Here is a 20,871-nt window from a genome sequence, read left to right on the forward strand (position 1 = left end):
GATTCACCAGTAAGTGGTGGTATGTAACTTAGTAATACAGGTGCTCGGGTGGGCAAAAGTCAGCAGAAATGGTACTCTGTACCGGTGGGTACGGTAACACTGTAACAAGTCATTAATCAATAGTTTCCACACATATTTGGCCTAATTGAAACTGAAAGAATTTGCGTCTGCTCAACAAGCAGACGTCAGAGTGGCAGGATAGGCTGTTCAAAATATTTTGTTCGGACAAAAAAAGCATTAAATAATAATAATCACCATTCCTGTCACCTGACTGGAGAATTTAGTGCCTACTGCTTATCTCGTTGAACCAAATTAGCTTGACAACGTATGGAAACACGGCTAGTGATTTACTTCAGGAGATGGTGTCTCTGATGTACAAATTAATGGTTTTGAGATGCATTGCTGTAATGGGTTTCTGTAGGAGATGCATGGATGTAGGAACGAAAAAACAACAACTTCCATATTAACCCATTAATTTAAGTTAAATTCTGACCCAAATAAATTCAACAAAACACTCTGGATTTGATTGTGTCATCAACTAAAAGCCTCTGTTGACTACAGGACAGTTAATTAAATGAGGTGTGTTTGTTTTGTACGCCAGAGGAAGCCCCGGTTGACGCAGTCCTTGGGGACGTCGTCGGTGGCAGCATCGCCCCCAGAGACCAGACTGAGCTCCAGCCATACCGCAACAGATAACAGCCATAGCAGTGCTTCTAATGTAGTCTGTACAGGTATATTAAACACCACAACACTTCTAATGTAGTCTGTACAGGTATATTAAACACCACAACACTTCTAATGTAGTCTGTACAGGTATATTAAACACCACAACACTTCTAATGTAGTCCGTACAGGTATATTAAACACCACAACACTTCTAATGTAGTCCGTACAGGTATATTAAACACCACCACAACACTTCTAATGTAGTCTGTACAGGTATATTAAACACCACAACACTTCTAATGTAGTCTGTATAGGTATATTAAACACCACAACACTTCTAATGTAGTCTGTATAGGTATATTAAACACCACAACACTTCTAATGTAGTCTGTATAGGTATATTAAACACCACAACACTTCTAATGTAATCTGTACAGGTATATTAAACACCACAACACTTCTAATGTAGTCTGTACAGGTATATTAAACACCACAACACTTCTAATGTAGTCCGTACAGGTATATTAAACACCACAACACTTCTAATGTAATCTGTACAGGTATATTAAACACCACAACACTTCTAATGTAGTCTGTAGGTACATTCATACCACACCACTTCTAATGTAGTCTGGTATCTGTACCACAACAAATAACAGCCATAGCAACGCTACTAATGCACTGTATACTGTGCAGGTAAATATGACACCAGATAGGAGTTATTCTCATGAATGTTTGACCACTGAACTTCTCCATCTCATGTCACCATCACAGTAAAACAAGTTTTCCATTCATACACGCTCAGAGTTAAAGTGGTATCGCTTTACAACACTTTTGTATAAACACGGCCCCATCACGCATTAGAAGGACAATATCAGTCACCAGAAGCAGGGAGGTGTGTTTTTGATGAGCTTATATAGGAAGGGGGTCGTGTCTGATAAAATGGATATCAAATAATATATTCTAAACATATATGTTGTGATGAGCCGCTGTTCTGTTTTGCGTTGTTCACTTTGACGTTGCCCTTCCCACAGTGTGCGTGTACGTGAACAAGCATGGCGACTACGGCCCCCATCTGGACCATAAGCTGGTGCAGCAGCTCCCCGACCACTTCGGCCCGGCCCCGGTCAACGCAGTGCTCCAGCAGGCCGTCCAGGCCTGTGTGGACTGTACCTACCAGCCCTCTGTGCTGCTGTCCTTCCTACAGAGCCAGGCTCACTCTGGAGGAGAGGTGATCAGAGGTGAGCAGCACAGCGCCATGGCCAACCACACATTATGGCTGTGTCTTCGGGCCCTCCCTGATGCAGGGGGGGGGGGGTGTGTGTGGGGGGGGGGGGGGGGGGGCGGTCATGAGGCCTGGTCTGTTTGGAGGTAGTTCAAAATTGCACTTTCAACTTGTAATCCCTATTTTGGCCTTGTCATTATATTGTGAAAACTGCCCAAAAAGTTAAAATAAACAAAACAGAAATAGCTGATCTACGCGTGGAGAACTATATATAGTGTCTGTGTGCATTCTTACAACTTTTGTCAGATGTAAGAAAGGGGGGGAAGGGGGAGGGCTCCTAGGGAAGAAAGGTTGGGAACCACTGGACTATGGCCTTTTAAACACAACATAAACACCAGTTACAGGCTTAATAATCGCAAGCTACGTAACATCAGGCAGAAATCAGAGAGACTAGAGATGACCGTCTACAGACACGGCATCCATCCATCCATCCCTCTGTCTGAAGGCAGTGCTGGATGTATTCTAATGTATTCTTCATTCCAAATGGGAAGGACGTAGCCTGGATAGGCAATCAACCAGGTGAAATTGGTTTAGGTACACGCCAATGGGGCAGGCCACTTGGCTGTGTGTGTGTGTACGCGTGCATGCGTGCGGGCGCGTGTGTGTGGGGGGTGTGTGTGTGTGGGGGGTGTGTGTGCGCGCGCGCACGCACGCACAGGGCAAAAGAATAAAAGACTGCCTGTGGCAGCAGCTTATTGGAGCAGTGTGTCGGTAATGAGAAGTGACATGTGCATCTAACCTGGTTTAGGATGCTGGGATTGGGTCTCCCTGGGGTGTCTGACATGAGGGGTCTGGAGGGAGGGCGGTGGGGGGGGGGGGGGGACAGGGGTAGATGATGTGGGATAGATTTAAGTGGGATGAGGTGGATTTATGAAAGCTTGGGTGGGGGTGGGGTGCACAGAGGAGACAAAACAGTAGGGGTTTTGGGGCGAGTGCAGGGGAGGGTGCTGCTAACCCTAAAAAGCCATCTGCCGCTAATTGTTTGGTAATGTATGTCAGTGGAGGCCCACGAAAATTGTTAGTATCGCATACAAATCTGTTCAACCACTTTAAACCTGTATACATCGGCTATTTGAAAATAACCGATTGGCTATTTTCAAAAAAGTCGTTCAAAAATAAAAAAAATAAAAACCACACATGTTTTAAGAACACATATCTTGTATGGGGGGGTCCCTGGCACGAATTATTTTCAGATGGGGGTCTGTGGCCAAATACATATCGTCTCTGTTGGGTGGAAACCTCATATGTCCAATTCGAATTTGAAAGAATCAAAAGTAGCTGATCTACAAGCTCAAAACTTTTTGAGCTTGTGGATCTGCTACTTTTGAGGCTTTTGTGTGACGTTGTAGTGACAGTGTAGTGTGCTCAAGTAGGGCATTCATTTATGAAATAAAAAAGTTGGGATATAAGAGGTTTCTGCCCGACAGCAACGCTATTAACGTGGGGGCCTTCACATGAAAAAGTTTGAGAACCAACTGATAGTGAGCATTGTGATAGTGAGGTGAGTGTGGAGACACACCTCACTGCCTGAACTATCTCTCTTCATTCTCATTCGCTAACAAGTTAATGCATACATACAACCACGGCGGATTGACCACGCTCAGCTCTCTCAATCTCCCTTCATTCTGATTTGCTAACAAGTTACAACAACACATACCCTCAATCTAATAGATTTTTTTTTACTTAATTTGTATTTGCAGATTTTCATTCACATTCACTTTTTAACCAGATCACTGTTCATTCTTCAGATTTCATACAACACTTTTCTGCAGGCTGTCAGTGATCAAACCCCAGCCTCCTCCTTGTCTGCCATCTAGGTCTTCTCTAAGTTAAATGTATGTTTCTGTGGATTGTATGATGTTATATCTGTGTATCTTAGCTTATAAGCCCTTGAAGGGTTCATGTTGTGTCCACAAAAAAAAACTCTGGATCAACTCTGGTCATGCTTGTGCAAATAAGTGAATCCCGATGAAAGTGTCTGTCTGAAGTGTGTGTATGTTTTGTGGGTCCACAGTGCGATCGGAGCATGGCATCCGCTACGTGAAGCTTCCCTCGGTCTCCAGCGCCTCGTCCGTCCTGCGCTTCCTGGAGACCATGTGCCAGCATCTACAGAGTGACTGTCTGTTCAGCTCCCAGCCCTTCAGTCCCTACGCCAACACACACCTCTACGACAGGACCAAGACAGGTACTGGACTGGTGTGTGTGCGTGTGTGAGCGTGTGCATGTGTGTGTGTGTGAGCACGACGCTCATTATTAATTCTGAAACACGTTTTATCTCTCACTCAAAAACAATTCTGAAACTTTAAAGGGATACTAGGTAACTTTGCAGATCTGTGTTTGGACACACACACTCCCCCCTCCCCTCTCTGACAGGTATCAAAGTGATTGCTGTCTTTGATGCATTCATTGATTAGAGAGAGCACTAACGAGGTTGACTCTTTTATGGCCCAATCAACCCCTGTGAAGTTCAAAGGGATCAATTAAGAGCTCCGGCCGAGCCCCCCCCCCCCCTCTCCCCCCACAGACTTTTCAGTCCCTGCAAAGGATGAATGTCAACATAAACAGTGGAACAAAACCAAAAATACAGGGATGTGTCTTTCTGCAGGAAAACACACCTGCATAATTATATAGTGGCTGATAGCTGGAAAAAATGCAAAAATAAATGTATATATATATTTTTTTAATTTAGGCTCAAAGTTACCTTGTCTCCCTTTAAGTTTTCAGCAGTGTTTTGTTATAGGCTATATAGCTACCTGTCCATGTTCAGTTGTTGTAATTATTCCATGAAGACACGCGTCGCACAGACAGCAAAGAGGTGAAATGAACTCCTGTTGCTCTGGCTGGAGACCTGGGACCAATGTTAACATCTCTGTTTGGAGAGACGGGGGTGGTGAGGTGCGAAGTGGTGTTAACGGCTGTCTAAGTACCAACAACAGAGCTTACATACATACAGCATACATACAGTGATAGTATGTATGCAAATCAACCAGGCATTCACAGCAGCTTGACTCGATGTAGCAGGCACGCAGTCTCGCATTCTTACAATCACCTCTCGCACGAGTATAATGTAACCTTCTATACCTTTAGAAAATAAACAAATGAAAAAGGTCGCTAATCAGGCAATACCAGTACTTTTGTTGCCAAGTAGGACATGTGAAAACTGTTTTTCCCATTGCCATTCCAGCAAGTTATGCAATTTCTTTTGCCGGTAACATACTGGTACTGTAGTGAAAACATGGCTTTACTCTCACAGAACCACTCTCCCATATTGAGAACGGCCTGTCCATTGATGGCTCTACAACTGACCCTGCCTCCGGCGCACGCTCCCTCCGCAACACGTCAGACTATCGCCTGCCTCAGGCAGGCACCGTAATAGGTACCTATTACTCAGCACAACCGCCTCCACCTACCCCCCTGCGACGAGTCAGCTCCAACCCAGCTGATCTGGCTGTGATGCGGACACACAGACGAGTGGAAGGTAGGGTCAATTGATGATGATTTGTTATTATCAAGGCGGAAACCTTGAAAAAAAGAACCTGTGTTCCAATCAGATCCAGTTATTTAGTCACAAGCTTTTGTTAATACTTTTAATTTGTTAAATAATTATAAAACCCACAGACAGACTTAAAGGAATATTTCACTTTCAATCATGTTTGGGGTCATTTTAACGTCAACTTGGGTTTTTGTGAACACCCCATGACAGTTTTTAAGTTGCTTGAGTCAGTATTTAGATATTTGATATTCATTTTAACAGACACGCCCCCTTCCTGAATCAAACATGTTTGAAAGTGAAATAGCCCTTTAACCACATTCGACCTGGTGTCCCTATTTTGGGCAGGTCAATACAAAATATTTTTGAATAAAATAGCAAACAATAGCCACTCTACAAGCTCCCAACTCATTGCACGCTTGTAGATCGTCTATTTTCGCAAATTTTACTCTACACTGTCATAATGAAATGGGACATTCATTCATGAAAAAACATAAAAAGAGGAAATATGGAGATAACAATGTTTCTGACTGAGAGCGATGATATCCACATGCACTCATAAACGCACAGCTAGACGGCGGGGCATGTAAACATGCAATGTAAATCGTCTCTTGTCGGGTGGAAACCTCATATGTCCAAAACTGCTACTTTTCAGGATTCAAATTCAAAAGTATCAAACTGCTTTTGATTTTTTTGTGTGACGCTGTAGTATGATCAAGTAGTAGGACGTTCATTTATGCAAGATCACAAAAAGTTTGAATATGGAGATAAGAGGTTTCTGCCCAACAGCAACGAAATAAACTTCATTTAATTAAAACCGGGAACGCATCTGTGTAACCACTTAACCATTATCTTATACTTTGGCTATTAAAAAATAGCAGATATACAAAGAGCTTGTAGATCTGCTATTAAAAAAAGAAAAGGTGAAAAGTTGTGCAAATCTTTGAATATAATTTTTTAAGCAAACATTTTTAACTCAAATCGTTGCTTCTGGGGGGGTTCCTGGAACAGCATATTTTGAGATGTCTGTCTGCGGCCAAATACATATAACTCTGGAGGTCCTTGACATGAAAAAGTTTGAGAACCGAATACCGATGATATAGAAACATACGTTTTTCAGAAAACTGTTAGGATTTAGAAGACATTTTGTAGATGCGTTTCCCGGATTGAATGGGTTATAAAAGATGTTCTTCCTGCACACAGCAGCCAGCTCAACAACAGGCCCAGACCACGCGCCGCAGGACAAAGAGGGCTCGGGCCACATGGTGTCTTCCTGGTCCGTTGAAGACGTCGTCGGGTTTGTTCTAGAGGCTGATCCTCTCACCCTGGGGCCCCATGTGGAGCTGTTCAGGAAACATGTGAGTGACTTGCAACACACCTCTTCCTGTTTGTTATCTCGCTGGATAGATCAGTAAACCACTTGAACCCCAGCATCCCTATTCTGGGGGAAAACCTCCGACAAAAAATAGCCGATCTACCGATCTGAAAAAAAGTACTGTAACTGTATGTAAGTAAATGTACTGTTACTTTCCACTACTGCCAACTGGCTTGACTGGAAAAGTCTTGTCAAATGTTTTGTGGTTTGTCACAAAGTGTCATTCCAAGTTCCCCTTCTTTGCCATCGCTGTGCATTTGTTGCAAATGAGACAAAAATATTTTCCATTTGTCATGGTGAAAAAACAATTATCTTCCCATATTCTGGGTTCTGGGTGGAAATGCGATGTCTTCTGTCTCTTTGTGTGCCTACCCCAACTCAATACTTCTCAATATTGTTGTCTGGTCCCGTTAGCTGTGGTTTAAAATTAGTTATAGTACAAAAGGACGAGGTCCATTTGCTTACATTTGAACACTTGAGTGTCACTGTCACTGATATGACCAAATAATGTACTTTTTACTACAATTACTTGAACTACTTAAGCCCTATTTTACGCGGCGCAGCATAAAATAGGTCACAGCGTCGCAGCCTCATATGTCCAAAACTGTTATATTTCAGGATTCTAATTCAAAAGCATCAAAAGTAGCAGATCGACAAGTTCAAAGCGTGTCGCTTCGCGCCGCGTTTCAAGCTTGTGGATTTGCTACTTTTGGAGCTTTTGTGTGACACTGTAGGTGTAGCATGATCAAGTAGGGCGTTAATTTACAAAGAAACACAAAAAGTTAGAATATAGAGATAAGAGGTTTCTTCCATGCAGCACATTGCAACGCTGACAGAGTTTTTGTGCCTCTTCTTCTCCTTCCTCTCTGTGCAGGAGATCGACGGCCGGGCTCTGATGCTGCTGAGGAGTGATGTCATCATGAAGTACATGGGCTTGAAGCTGGGCCCCGCCCTCAAGCTCTGTCACCACATAGAGAAACTCAAACAGACCAAACAATAGCACACACAAGTACTCACAACACTCTCACACACACACACACACACACGCACACACGCACACACGCGCACACGCGCACACACGCACACACACACACACACACACACACACACACACACACACACACACACACACACACACACACACACACACACACACACCCACACACACACCCACACACACCCACACACCCACACACACACACACTATATGCCTGATTTATACTTAGTTGCACACCGGTGTGTCTCACACATAAACGAGCCGATATACAAGCTTAAGCGTCACTGTGACATTCTGATGGGGTTCCCACGGTCATGAAATTCCGGGAAATATTTTGAAGTTAGCAAAACAGTTTTCCCACTCCTGGAAAAGGTTTGGAATTAATCAAAAGTTTTTTGGAAAATTATTGGATATATATTGTTTTTGGCTATTGATTTTGTTCATAAAAAAACATGTCCCAAAACATAACATCACGTGAAATATGTAACGTGTTAAAATGCAGTGCTGCACTGCACGAGCTGCGTGAGCGCGGCCTAATGTATACAGGATGTCACGTGACAAAAATAATAGATCTACATCTCTTTAACGACATTTTGCACCGTGATACGTTGTTAGCTTGTAGATCTGTTATTTTTTGTCACGTGACACCGTCGCTCGAGTCTGTCTGGGTGCATTCATTGATAGCACACTGGTGTAAGAGCCTCATTGTTGCACCATATGATTGCCGTAGGCCTGGAAATGGGGTAAAATACTCTGGAAAAGAGTTATGGAAAGGTTTTGAAAATATCTTTGTTAAAAATGTGTGGGAACCCTGATCAGATGTGCAACCAAGTATAAAGCCTGTGTCCACAGAACGTGTTTTATGAGCGGAGGAGAGAGCTTTGTATATCGTTTCTGTCGGGCAGAAACCTCTTATCTCCATATCTCAACTTTTTGTGTTTTTTTTATACTCCATCGTACTACAGCGTCACACAAACGTATCCAAAATAGCTGATCTGCAAGCTCGAAGCGCGGCTCGAAACGTGGCGCGAAAATAACGTTCTGTGGACACGGCCCCTAAATCAGGCTATAGACATTGATACTGGTTGTTGCGTTTCATCACCTGACCGTTGGGTTCTCGGGTCTTTCCTCATGTGTTGTCGGACACAGTGCCCTTTCAGCGTTAATGTTAAAGGGATATTTCACTTTCAAAAAAACTTTTGGTCATTTTATCATCTACTCAGGCCTTTGTGAGTCCCCCAGACCGTTTTTAAGTTGCTTGATTCATTATTTAGATATTTGATATTCATTTTATCAGACACGCCCCCTTCCTATACAAACCCATTATAACTTCAAACTCCATTTTAACCCGTTAGATTCATCAAAAACACCCGTCCTTGGTTCTGGTGACTCACCCTGCCCTCCTAATACGCGAGGGGGCCGTGTTTTTTCAATTACTTTTTTCATTTATTTTTAATATTTTTTTTGGAAAATGAAAAAATTAAAATACAATAAAGAATTTAAATAAAATAAATGAAAAAAGTAATTGAAAAAACGCGGCCCCCTCACGTATTAGGAGGGCGGGGTGAGTCACCAGAACCAAGGAAGGGTGTTTTTGATGAATCTAACGGGTTAAAATGGAGTTTGAAGTTACAATGGGTTTGTATAGGAAGGGGGCGTGTCTGATAAAATGAATATCAAATATCTAAATAATGAATCAAGCAACTTAAAAACTGTCGGGGGGCTCACAAAGGCCTGAGTAGATGATAAAATGACCAAAAGTTTTTTTGAAAGTGAAATATCCCTTTAACATTGCCCTTCTGGGCTCATATGATGGACATTGTGGGGCCCGGTTCAGGTCTTGGCAGTGGATGACTTGCTGTACCATTTGACACAATGCAATAACACAACCTTTGCTTATTGTTTCACTCAGAGACCTTGGTTTGAACAAGGGGGGGGGGGGGGGTGACTGTATGAGGTGAGCTGTGCTAAAAGCTACACTATGATTGGTGCGTGTCAGTTATGAATACATTAAAGAGATCTGATCTTACACAGTCATATATATCCTCAGTGTTCATCCATTAAGACCTGAGGCCGATTCTACGAATGCCTTCTAAATCAGCAGTTCTCAAACCTTTTCGTGTCAAGGACCCCAACGTTTATATTAAAAGACCTGGAACGCATCTGTGTCACTTTAGATTTCTTTGGCTATTCAAAAATAGCAGATATACAAGCTCATAGCGCGGCACCGAGTGCCGCGCTATGAGCTTGTAGATCTGCTATTTTTGAAAAATCGTGACTTTTTTTTTTAATCGATTTTTTCAAAGAAATGTTAGGATTTTGATTTTTTTTAAGAATCGCCTCAGGCCTTTATGGGTTAAGGCTGTGGACACCCCATCTGAAAATGTTCACGAAGTATACCTTGCTGCTTGTATATCTGCTATTTTTGAGAACCACTGTTCTAAACCAATGTTCTAATAAGAATTTTCAAAAAAATATGCTATATATATAGCAAAAATCTAAAATGTCACAGATGCTTTCCCGGCTTTATAATGGGTTAATTGAACATCTGAGAGTGTAGTGTGCAAATGTAACCACCGTCCGTCCCCTTTGTTTACGCTTTGTGCACTCGTGAGTTACAAATGGATAACTTAGCACTGAGCATTATTTGACTGTGTAAGCCCAGCTCATGTTACAGAAATATTTGAAAGCCCTCATTGAAGAGACAGCTTCTTTATTTGCTGTCTCGGTCTCCATGGATACTGACTTGGCTATATGATTGTATTTTTGCTTTGACAGTCACACACGCACGCGTGTGTGCGCGCGCGCACACACACACACACACACACACACACACACACACACACACACACACACACACACACACACACACACACACACACACACACACACACACACAGAGAGACAGACAGAAATATGCACGCACAATGACTGGAATACTGTAAGAGCTGATGTTAAAAATGACAGCAAGGGTCATCATTTGTCAACTTACAATATTGTACAGATAGTTCTGGTACTTATGAAAGATTAGATGATGGAGGAACGGTTTTGTATATAAACAAGCCAAAATGTTGCTATCATTTTGTACTGTAACAAAGTGTATCAGCCTGTATCAATGTGTAATCAAGGTTTTTCTGCCTGAAATAGTTTTCGTTCACTTGTCTTATTATAACTACCTACTGGATGAAGATGTTTTCTGAAAAGTTATACACATTCTAATCTTGGAAGTATTTATCCTTTTTTTTTTCTTCTTTCCAGTGGCAGAAATACACATTTTCTGAACATTTCAGAACATTTTCAGACCAAATCGTTTATTTTGTACCTGCATTCTCACACCACTGCTCTCCTAGTTGTCAGCAAGTTAATACTTGAACCGTTTTGCTTTCATGTGATACTCAGGTTTTAGTAGGCTGTTTTGTAGAGGTCGGTAGCCTTTCTCGTTCATTATTACTATACAGTGACTGCACATTTATACAAAAAGAGTACACTGATAAATGTTATCAGCGCACTCTTTTTTTATGTTCTGCCTCATCATGTATCGTTCCACTGCATCTGTGTAAATAATATATGAGTCTTTTTACTCTTAACTTCAGGAAAGAGGTTTGTTAAATATGTTTGATATACCTTCACACAATTAAACATTTGTTTACATCAGTCGTTCTCAAGCATTTTTGATTTCAAAGGCCTCCATTTTGAAATGATGGCGTGCCAGGGACCCCCATTAGACGTGTGTCTTTCAGGATGATTATCAAAATTGACAGTGTTTCAAGAGTTTTCACACATTTCTTTTCAAGAAAATAGCAGATCGACAACTTCAGCTAATAGTCGAAGTATAAAATAGTGTTAAAGTGGCTAACTACTTAAACCCTCTAGACATGGTCAATTAGACCTGAATTGGCCCTGTACTTTTTTTTTCACCATCCACACCAAATCTCTTCGTCAAAAATAGCCATTATAGTAGGTCTAGTCATTTTGGCTAATGTTCCCTCTAGAATGGGGTCAACTGATTGTGATGCTATATTAAACTTTTTACTGGGGATTCACTGGAACCCCCCAAGGACCTCTGGGGAACCCCCCGGACTCCAATACAAGGCCACCATGGTAACTTCCAGTTCTTTGTTTTGTGGTAGGAGTCAGGACACACACACACACACACACACACACACACACACGCACATGCACACACACACACACACACACACACAGAGAGACCTCTTGACCAGCGGCAAGCCCCCCCCCATTCATGCCCTTTGCATGTTTGTGCTTTGCCCTCTTGTAGAGCCTGTCTGACTCCATATCTGCTCATTTGTACTATCACTGACTGGAGACGCCATTCAGTCCCGCCTTTCTCCAAGGATCATTGATGTCTTACTGAGGGAGACTGACAGACAGCTCAATAGGAGTCATTGTTCAGCCAGAGTCAAGCCGGTTCAGACCGAGTATGACCTCCAGTGTTGCCATGTTGCCATGTTGCCATTTTTATAAGCGACTTTGGGCTTCTTTTTCTGTAAAGTTGCTTCCAAATATTCCACATTTTATTCAGAAAATAGCAGATCAACAAGCTTGCAACGCGTCACGATTCGGCGCGCTGTGAGCTTGTAGATCGGCTATTTTCAAATAGCCGATGTGTATACGGTTTAAGTGATCATGTGGCCTAGTCACTTCTTTTGGGCTTGTTTACCTAGACCTGCTTGCTTATTTCTCTCACAAAGCCTGGCAACGCTGATGACCTCATCAGTTAGGCTTTAGAGTAATGTGGCCTCCACAGCACTCCTTCCTTTTCTTTGAACTATTCTTTGACAATATTATAGGCTATTCACTGTTTATTTTTAATCTGTAGCTGCAGTGTATGCACTATGTGGAAAGTCTGTTGAGAGAGTGTAGTAAAGTTGTTGTTTTTTGTATGAAAAGGTTAAAGCTCTACATTCTGATTACTATAGAGTATTTGTTCAGGAATGTGTTGCCAATTTCAGGAAAGTGTACCCATTTATCAGCTTCAATTTTGTGTTCCAGTTTCACATTTTGCTCATTTCTTTGTCACATCACTTTCAATTTCACTTTGTTATACTGTATCCTGTATGATATATATATATATATATATATATATATATATATATATATATATATATATATATATATATATATATATATATATATATATATATATATATATATATATATATATTTTTTTTTTTTTTTACAGCTGTACTGTATCACTCATATTATCAAACATATTGCATTATATACGTTAGAAATATGGACTCAAGGCAGACTGCTTCACTAATGTAAAACATAATGCTGCCTTTTAAGATGTAGCTTTTTGGGGGTCATTCAGTTTTTCTTTGTGGATGTCCGAGGGTCGTATTGAGATGGTCAAAGGGCCGGGGTCCAGCCCTCGGGCCGTAAGTTGCCCATGTGTGCTCTATAGCAATGATTGCTATCAGAATATAGAGCTATTTAACACTTAATTTTAACAAAATATATAATCACTTATACTCTACCTTTAAAGAAGGCATGAGGACTGCAAAGGCAAAACCCTGCCACCTAGTGTAGAGATCCCTCAGTGCACTTGAGAAAACAGCAGTCAGGCAGCAGACAGTCCATTTCAACGCAATCACATTTATTGGCTTTTTCTATGCACAGTTACTAAGAAGCCTGATGAGCTGTTAAAATGAATACGATATATAATAATGGAATCTTCACAATGTTATACCCCCAAAAAATAAATACAAGACTGAAGGTGTCGCACAGCTCAAAAATATACAAAGGCTTGGAATTAATCATGTAAACTTTTAAAAACAACTTTTGTCCTTTTTAATTTTTTTCTTTTTTCTTTTATTTATTTTTTTTACAAAAGAAAGAATTTGCAACTTTTCCCCTTTAAAAACGTATTTACAGATTTTATTCAAAAATACAAAAGTGATTCAAATCTGTTAAGTCCTAGCTAGTTTTAACTGTGGAGTGTCTTATACATAGACAGTTACACCGTGTCTTCAATTTTTTTGATATATTATTATTTTTCTGTTCTTTCATAATGTTTTAATGTCTGTTTAGTGTTATTCCATACTGTACACCTTTGGGAAAAAAGTAAATATAGTTTCCTCACACTTGATAGGGCGAAGTTGTGTGCAGACACTGGATGATAACAGCAGGCTTTTAAAAAAACATGTTTTGACAGGAAATCTGATGTTAAAGAAGGCATGAGGATTGCAAAAAGCAAAACACTTCCACCTAGTGGAGAGATCTCTCAGTGCACTTAAAGTTTTCCCTTGATCCTTGGTTTGGGATTAATTGAACTCTGAGGGGGTACATTATGTAACCAAATGGTTACATTTGTAGCCTCTCAGAAGTTACAAATGGATAAATTAACGCTGAGGATTTTACCGTGTCTAAAAAATTAAGGAAACAGTCTTAAAATATTCCCATAGCAGCCACGCCAGGTACAGATACAGTAAGGAAATATGACACTAAACAAATTCCCAATATAACAGTGCTTCAAAATACTTTCTTTTTTGACCACTGAAATTGAATTTCATAGTCACATTGCATCATTTATAATGTAAATCCATCCAATATAATGTATATCCATCATACAGAGTAAAATGTCTGTGATTATTTTTCAATAAGGTTGAGTAGTAGTGTTTTTTATGGGAATTCAATAATTCTGCAGTGACTGAAAATGAAAGACACTGGGTTTTTTTTCCCCACCAGTTTGGGTCCTAAATGGATATTTCTTTGTCTTATTGGTCATTTCTTTTATTTCATCCATACAGGTAAAATCCCACTGAGATTGGAAGAGGATTTGTGTCCCGATATGTATTTCTTTTATAGTCAATCAGCAGTTTTTCCTGGAAAATATTTCTCTCACTCCCAAAAACTTTCCACAGGCTCCAGCAAAGACTTTGAAACTCCCGAATCAATGATTCAAGCCGCTTTGATCCACATCAACAGATTCTAGAAGTTTCTTTACACGGGCTCCTAAGACGCCTCCGTTTGATTGTCCATGTGAGTAGATATACAGTACAAGATAAAACCCCTGTTTGTGATCATACCACTTTACAGAAACAGAGTTAAGCCCCATTCATGCTTCGTCGCTAAACCGTGTCGCGCACCGCAAATAGCAGATTTGCAAGCTCAATGTCTGCTGTTTCCGGCACGCGACACCGCTGCGTGAAGGAGCATAAGTTAGGCTTTTGCCAGACAGTTTTGTACATCTACAGAACACACTATTGAACTTGACATTTTTGGAAACTGAAAATACAAATATTGGTTTTTTTTTTGTGGGTTTTGGAGACATCCCTCAGATACAAAATAAATGACATGGTGGGGTCCTTTTACTTTTCTAGTTTTTTTTTTGTGTTTTGTTTTCGTTCACTTATTGCATGCGATAGAAAGTACGACAAATAAAACAATGAACAGGAACAAGTGCCCTTCAGCGATATGGGTCAATGGTGGATGTTCAAATCCTAATAGTAATCAGTTCACAGCTTCTTTTTTTTTACCCTCCCATTACTACACAGTGTCAGTTCTGCAATTCAGAATCGCTGAGTGTCAAACAGTGGTGTTTTTGTTTTATCTATCTATCTATCTATCTATCTATCTATCTATCTATCTATCTATCTATCTATACATCAAATTTACAAATAAACAGTAATATACTTGCTGAAGTATTCACAGAATACAGTGAATGGTTTCCATTGAAGTACAGTCTCTGAATGTAAGTGTGTGTAGGTTTTCCGTTTGCCACCCACTAATGAGGGTGGCAAAATGTGATTAACATTTTAAATGTGGACTCTCTACACACGACATGAGTCATTAGAGTTTGAAAGATGGAGGATCTCTTGTCCAGGACATTTTACGTTGGACTGCTGTGTGGTCGGAGAGTCTCTCTACACAAGTGCTTCTCAAAAATGTTTACATCCAAGACCCCCCAAATTGTATTTGGCCACAGACCCCTATTTGAAAAGACTGTGTGCCAGGGACCCCCATAAGATTAGTGTTTGGTTTTTTTCAAGATTCTTTCAAGATTTTTCTTTTGCAAATAGCCGATCTGCAAGCTCACACAACGCGTCGTATCGTGACACATCGTGAGCCTATAGTTCTGCTATTTTCAAATCACTGAATAAAGTAGGATTAACATGGTTAAACAGATTTCAATGATGCTACATTAACACATTTTGCTGGGGACCCCCTGGAACCCCCTCAAGTTTGAGGACCAGTGCTCCACACAAGCAGCAGTGGTCTGGTGTGTTCTCATTCACACGTGATCAGTGTTGGGCAAGTTACTCAGGAATGAGTTACTCCTTTAACAAGTCATACATTTTACATTACTTATTACTTGGTATCAAGAGTAACTAGTTACATTACTATATTAGTTAAATTATTATATTACTTTTGCTACCAAATAATTCAGAGGGCACATGCTTAAAAAGAACAGATCTACAAGCTATCAAGGTGTTGTATCGCAATGTGTTGATAGCTTGTAGATCTGTTATTTTTTTCGCACGTGACAACCTCCTACTATGGACAATATATGTAAATATATATTTTTTTTACCTATGTTAAATAGGTAAAAAAATATATATATATTATTGCCTTCCTTAAGTTGTAACTAGTTACTGCCCAGCACTGGTTTTTACGTGATGATATGAAATGAAAGGAGGGTAAAGCAAAAGGTGAACTGACAACAGGGAGGAGCTCTCATCTGTCTAATAGCTACTGGGTCAGTGCAAATGAAGAAGAGGTGTTGTCACTAAACAGACGTTCACACCAAGCACTGTAATTATAACCATGGCCAAAACAGTTATTGTTATAGTTATATGCAATTTTAACAAAGACAATGGTGAGCAATATAGAATATCGTTCACCATCGTCTTTGTTGAAATTGTGGAGTGGACTTTTAAAAACGATGTCTTTATAGTTATACAGCTTGATGTGAACGGCCATTAAGACATGTTCTTCTTTGCTACACTCGGGTCAATTCCCTATAAAACTTCTTGCTCGTCACTTTATATAGATATGACTTTATATTCAGTACAAATATACATACGCAATTTCATTATAAGATATATTGTTCCTTTTTTTTCAAGGAATATTCTTGAATAGTCACAATGAAGTGCAAAAGGTGTGTTTTTTTTCTTTTTTGGAAAACAATCGAACACACACACACACACACACACACACACACACACACACACACACACACACACACACACACACACACACACACACACACACACACACACACACACACACACACACACACAGACACACAGACACACAGACACACAAGCAGAACTGATTGAGGAGCCTCTAAACTTAAGTGTTCTTGCTGTGTACACTAAAAAAAGTGCCTGGCACCCCATCCCCTATACTCCACTTTATCTACGACACGTGTCATTGAACTGTTTTGGAACATGGCTATAGGTCCATGTATATGTACGTATGTACGTGCCTGTGTAACGCCCGGGGCTTCGAGCCCAGGATTCAAACCCGGGTCTCTCTCGGAAGGGACACTACAGCCACTTATCCACTAGCCTAAAGAGGAATTCCCCCCTAAACATGGTTGATATTAAGCTTTTGGTCTGCAGGCAGAGGCTCTGAGCCACTCTGCTACACGTGCATACGTGTGTGTATGTGTGTGTGTGTGTGTGTGTGTGTGTGTGTGTATGTGTATGTGTATGTGTATGTGTATGTGTATGTGTATGTGTATGTGTATGTGTATGTGTGTGTGTGTGTGTGTGTGTGTGTGTGTGTGTGTGTGTGTGTGTGTGCGCGCGCGTGTGTGAGTGCGTGTGTGCGTGCGTGTGTGCGTGTGTGTGTGGGCTGCTAACTGCTCCACTGACTACCATCCCTAGCAGAGAAAGGCCACTGAGCGATTGTCTAGAATTAGTGCACAGCAAAATCCTCTGTATTATGAACACCCATAAGGGTGCGGTCACACGAACTTTGATTCTGCCTATTGCTTTCCTATTGAAAAGCATTGGCAGAATCCGCCCTCATAGGCAGAATTAAAGTTTGGTGTGACCGCACCCTATGTAATCTATCCTTACGTTATGAAATTTGACCTCAAATAAATTGAACTCAAAATGTTGTAGTGCATTTTTGGAGCGTTCATTTAAATTAACAGTCCCGATTTTGCGTGATGTGATGCTCCTGCTCTTTAGACTCTAGGATAAGAGAGAATTCAATTTGGATCACTGGAGGTATCAATCTCACCAACATCTGTGAAAGAGTATTTTTGTGTGTGTATGTTTTCTTTTTATACTTCAAAGGAACCACAAAAATGTCAAAAACCAATGGTACTGGGGATGTTTCCACAATGGATCATGCAACATGTTAGGAATCTATCATCATGTCTGGAGGTGCTGTTTTTTTACAAAAATACATGCAACGTGTTACCAATTTTGGATATAATTTATGAGAAGAAATATATGATCTGATCAGCGAAATAGACTCTCTAAACCAGTGGTTCTCAAACATGTTCAGGTCAAATTGATATAAATTGATAATTGGTATGTATTTTAGCCGCAGACCCCCATTTGAAATGATGTCGTGCCAGGGACCAGACCACCATAAGATTTGTTGTTAAAAATGTGCAAGATTATTCCAAAAAAAAATTTCACACATTTTCTAAAATAGCAAATCTACAAGCTCACAACGTGCCACATCGCGACTATTTTCAAATAGCCTGATTATATTTGAACTGCTTTTGCTGGGGACCCCCCTGGAACCCCCCTCAAGGACCCCTGGGGGGCCCCCGGTTTGAGAACCACTGCTCTAAACCAATGCAGATGGGGATAAAGGTGGAGTTGTGGTAGAGATTGCCCTACATGCAGTGGTGGAAAGTAACTAAGTAAATGTACTTGGTTACTCAAGTACTGTACTTTGAGGTACTTGCACTGTACTTCAGTATATACATTTTTCAATACTTTGTACTTCTACTACTTCAGGAGTAGAAGCAGCAATACCACAATACCTTGTGGTAATATAGCCCCATTACGAACCTCTCACTCCGCTATACAGCTCCGAGATGAGGTCCTACTGCGAGGTCTCCCAGAATCCGTTGAACGGCCGCAAAGGGTCCGCTGTTTACCCTTTTCGCCACATCCTATCCAAAAACGAATGGTAGACTCCAAACTGTACAGGTGTTTAAGGTATGGTCCGGCATCATACATTTTTGGTCGGGGACGAAACAACCCGTTTAAAGCGCTTATTTAGTCAGCCTGTGGCCATGTTTCCCATTCAACCCGGAAAACCCCCCTACGTCCGGTGCCAGTACTGCTCCCGGTTCGGCTACAATGGGGCTGCCTAAATAAGCGATTTAAACGGGTTGTTTCGTCCCCGACCAAAAATGTATGATGCCGGACCATACCTTACCTTAAACATCTGTACAGTTTGGAATCTACCATTAGTTTTTGGATACGATGTGGCGAAAATGGTAAACAGCGGACCCTTTGCCGTTCAACCGATTCTGGTGCTGTATATATAGCACCAGAATAGCGGAGTGAGAGGTTCGTAATGGGGCTGGTTTTACTTAAGTAAAACAAAAAAGGAGTACTTCTTCCACCACTGCCTGCATGGCGACAGCATCCAGAACCAAACAATAATCCTTGTGGTTTCGGGGGGAATATTGAACATGGACTTCTGACCTCTGACCCTCTGCTTTGGACACCAAAAGGTGAGAGAATTTTCAACATTTTTCCGTTAGAAATTAGTTCCTCGGGGACGCACGCACACACACACACACACACACACACACGCACACGCACACGCACACGCACACGCACACGCACAGACACCATTCAGAACACAATAAGTAGAAATTACAGTGGGTTTTCCCATTTTCCCCTACATGCACACGCAGGTTGTCCATACTCCCCTCTTTTTTTCACGTCATAATTTACCAAACATTTGGGAGATACTGTATATAAAAACAAAGACATGTTCAAAATAAGTCTTGCTCTCTTAACAGAGAGTTATTCTTTTACACATTACAGTATGTAAGCTATAACCCTCAGCGATTCAATCTTTTTTAAAACACCTTGTTTGACACCCTAGAGAATAGCAGATCCAGAGATTGGAGTTTTTGGGGGAGGTCGGAGGTGTGTGTGTGTGTGTGTGTGTGTGTGTGTGTGTGTGTGTGTGTGTGTGTGTGTGTGTGTGTGTGTGTGTGTGTGTGTGTGTGTGTGTGTGTGTGTGTGTGTGTGTGTGTGTGTGTGTGTGCGTGTGTGCGTGTGTGCGTGTTTTCGTGGGGGGTATACGCAATATTCAATATTTTGCTGTGTCACCATCTGATGAGCTGTAACATGTCATCTCTGTCGGGTGGAAACCTCATATGTCCTGGATTCGGGACTCAAATTCAAAAACTGCAAAAAGCAGCAGATCAACAAGCTCGAAACGCGCCGCTTTGCGCCGCGTTTCGAGCTTGTGGATCTGATGCTTTTGATGCTTTTGTGTGACGCTGTAGTATGATCAAGTAGGGCGTTAAATTTACGTGAAAAAAAACACAAAAAGTTAGATATGGAGATAAGAGGTTTCTGCCCGACAGCGTCCCACATGTATCAGACAGTAAAGGTAGTGGTAGAGCTGGACGCCATTAGGGTTTTCGGGCAGGGCTTAGCATAGTGGTCCGATCAGCTGGGTTCTAGGACACTGGTTCTCTCAACGTCGAGTCCGGGGACCACCAATGGGGTCCAAATAGAACCTTTCAGGTCTGTGACTCTGAGAGTGTGCACACACTCAGGCTTAAGTTAACACTGAGGATTTTACATTGAAGACTGGGGTCCCAGAGATCTAAAAAAACTGGTATCAAATGGAGTTCTGTGACCTAATGCATATGAAACTGGGGGTATTTGAAATGAAAAGGGTTGAGAATCACTGAACTAAACTGTACTGCAAGCCCAGTCTACACTGTAAAATCCTCAGTGTTAACTTAACCCTGAGAGTGTCCACACTCTCAGAGTTACAGACCTGTAAGGGGTCCATTTGGACCGCTGATAGTCCCCGGACCCCAGGTTGAGAACCAGGAGCATATAGCGTTCTGATCAGGTCGGATT

General features: G+C 41.2%; 1 protein-coding gene across 4 annotated transcripts in view; it reads left to right on the forward strand.

Annotated features, from left to right (window-relative positions):
* The window catches only part of scml2 (Scm polycomb group protein like 2), a 32,235-nt gene extending 23,024 nt beyond the window's left edge, over positions 1-9,211 (forward strand). For 2 of the 4 annotated variants that reach the window (XM_080439062.1, XM_080439063.1), the window contains exons 10-15: positions 602-731; positions 1,701-1,907; positions 3,966-4,136; positions 5,205-5,429; positions 6,645-6,799; positions 7,691-9,211. In XM_080439062.1, coding sequence (XP_080295188.1) covers positions 602-731; positions 1,701-1,907; positions 3,966-4,136; positions 5,205-5,429; positions 6,645-6,799; positions 7,691-7,816 — 1,014 coding nt within the window. In that variant the 3' untranslated portion in view covers positions 7,817-9,211. The remainder of the gene's footprint in view (positions 1-601; positions 732-1,700; positions 1,908-3,965; positions 4,137-5,204; positions 5,430-6,644; positions 6,800-7,690) is intronic. The other 2 variants (XR_013933820.1, XM_080439064.1) reach the window with 2 other exon arrangements.
* Positions 9,212-20,871: the final 11,660 nt, after the last annotated feature.

This window comes from Gymnoscopelus braueri (genome assembly GCF_963280865.1).
Source record: "Gymnoscopelus braueri genome assembly, chromosome: 1".
NCBI classification, from domain to species: Eukaryota; Metazoa; Chordata; class Actinopteri; order Myctophiformes; family Myctophidae; genus Gymnoscopelus; species Gymnoscopelus braueri.